This window comes from Bombyx mandarina, chromosome 23, assembly GCF_030267445.1.
Source record: "Bombyx mandarina strain Sakado chromosome 23, ASM3026744v2".
Lineage (NCBI taxonomy): Eukaryota > Metazoa > Arthropoda > Insecta > Lepidoptera > Bombycidae > Bombyx > Bombyx mandarina.
The window spans coordinates 12,099,241-12,101,178 of record NC_143229.1 but is presented as its reverse complement, the minus strand read 5'-3'; the positions used below and the strand labels follow the sequence as shown (position 1 = coordinate 12,101,178).

The 1,938-nt window shown below is 32.6% G+C and overlaps 1 protein-coding gene across 1 annotated transcript; it reads right to left on the bottom strand.

Annotated features, from left to right (window-relative positions):
* Positions 1-522: 522 nt before the first annotated feature.
* LOC114248288 (uncharacterized) lies at positions 523-1,467 on the bottom strand. Its single transcript, XM_028181489.2, has 2 exons — positions 1,308-1,467; positions 523-1,034 (listed from the first exon to the last, which is right to left on the bottom strand). Exons 1-2 carry the CDS (start codon positions 1,354-1,356, stop codon positions 640-642), a joined length of 444 nt encoding a protein of 147 aa, XP_028037290.2. The 5' UTR covers positions 1,357-1,467; the 3' UTR covers positions 523-639.
* Between the last annotated feature and the right edge of the window lie 471 nt (positions 1,468-1,938).

Here is a 1,938-nt window from a genome sequence, read left to right as displayed (position 1 = left end):
TATAAGCAAGAAATTCAATGAAAAGTATTTTTGAACAAAGCAACCAACTGAGCGTGTTATTGTGAATACGTTATTATTAGAATTGGCACAACACAATCAAAACTAGAACAGTGCTTATGGATTGTGTCATCTAACCATTCAGATACAAACATTTTGGAAAAACAATGGTGAGGATCCTTTTCCTTTCAGAGCCTTCAATATCCAACAGTACTGTGCCTTAAAGTATTTGTGCGAGAGACGAATTTCGTATAAATCGAAGCTATTTCCATGATGTCTAGAAGCATCTACCGACTTCCTTGAGTTACGAATTCGGTCTCTGTACGATCCTCAGGGAATCCGTTCATCAAAGGTATATTTAAAGCTGTATGAAATATTAGTGAGCCGACGTATTCTAGATTAAGTGAAGTATTAAGTCAGCATACTTATTCAGGCTTAAATAGAATGAGCATCTCGTTTGATCATGATATCTTACGGAGGTAACGTAACATAAATTATATTAATTTTGCAAAAAAAACTCACTCGTTATTTTTCACGTTCAATATTATTCAATATTAATCATTAAGCACTTTCATTAATTCACATTATGAACAACATTTCTCAAAGGATAAAGGGGCACCTTATTAAAAAAATTCTATAAGCTTAGGCGTTTTCAGATTCTTCGACGATCTGAGAATTCCTAGGCTTAATCTCCTGGAGAGTCAAATGGAATCTCTGCCTCGTGAGCGACCGGCTGTTATCAGCCACATGTGTGACCAATGACCTGAGCTCATAGGTTCCGCTCAAAGATACAGCAGCTCCACGGAAACCAATCGCACAGCTGGTGAAGGGTTGAACTGCTTCCAGGAAGAATATATTACCGGCAGGCAAATTGTTGTTAGGGAAAGCTTCGTACATTACACGGTTAGGGAATATGACATGGCACGATACCAAAGTGTCCAAGAAGGACTTGGGGATGGACAAGGATTTTCCGATGAGGTCATTTGTTAAAAAATTGAAGGATATGTCTGGTAGGGTGATCTCTGTTACGGCCGAAGCTGAAAGAAAAAAAAATGATTAAAATAAGAATGATATAAATGATCATGATATTCGTGGATTGATTCAGCATTAAAAATAATACATACTAGTATATTTGAAAATTGTTTGCAATTTTGATTTCAGTATCAAAAGAAATATTACCGAAAGTAACTTTTTCCCCTTAAACAAATTCAAAGAAATTAACAAACGTTAAAAATTCCTTATTGACAGGTAATATTACTTTTCTCTTTACAAATACCAAAAATAATGCAGTCAATAAAAAATGTCTTTACCTTGAGCAATAGCCGCTGCAAGAGCAAACAAATACAAGAATTTGGCCATTTCTATAGGAATGATTCGAAAATGACCGCTAACTAATTTGTGCGATATCTTTTATAATTTTCCTTATATTGATAATGTAACCAGATTTTTATCACTACTAATCAGTTTATACTGTAACAAGTGTAGACGCATTATTTCCGTAATTAATGTGAATTTTTCACGTAAACGGCGAAACAATTCTTGAGCATCGGTATAATATTTTTAAGCAATGCTTCTTTTGAGACTATAATTTTCAAAGATCGTTGCGTTGATGAATTAAATAAAATGCTACGCTATGTCCACTTTTAGGATATCTGTAGGAAATAGAATTAGGTATTAATACCAATTAGGTATTAATCGCACTTATAGATATAGATGATAAAGTTTGTTTAAAAAACTGGTAATCATTTAATTATACAACACAGATTGATTTTGTCTTATCATTTAAAAAATAAATAAAAAATTAAAATCAAAGCCTGCACTAATAAGATAATACAGAGCTTATATTATATTTATAAATATCATTATCTCCGTTCTAACAATATTATATTTCTACGTATTTATGAAAATCCTAAGATGACAAAATGTTCGTGTCATAAAATT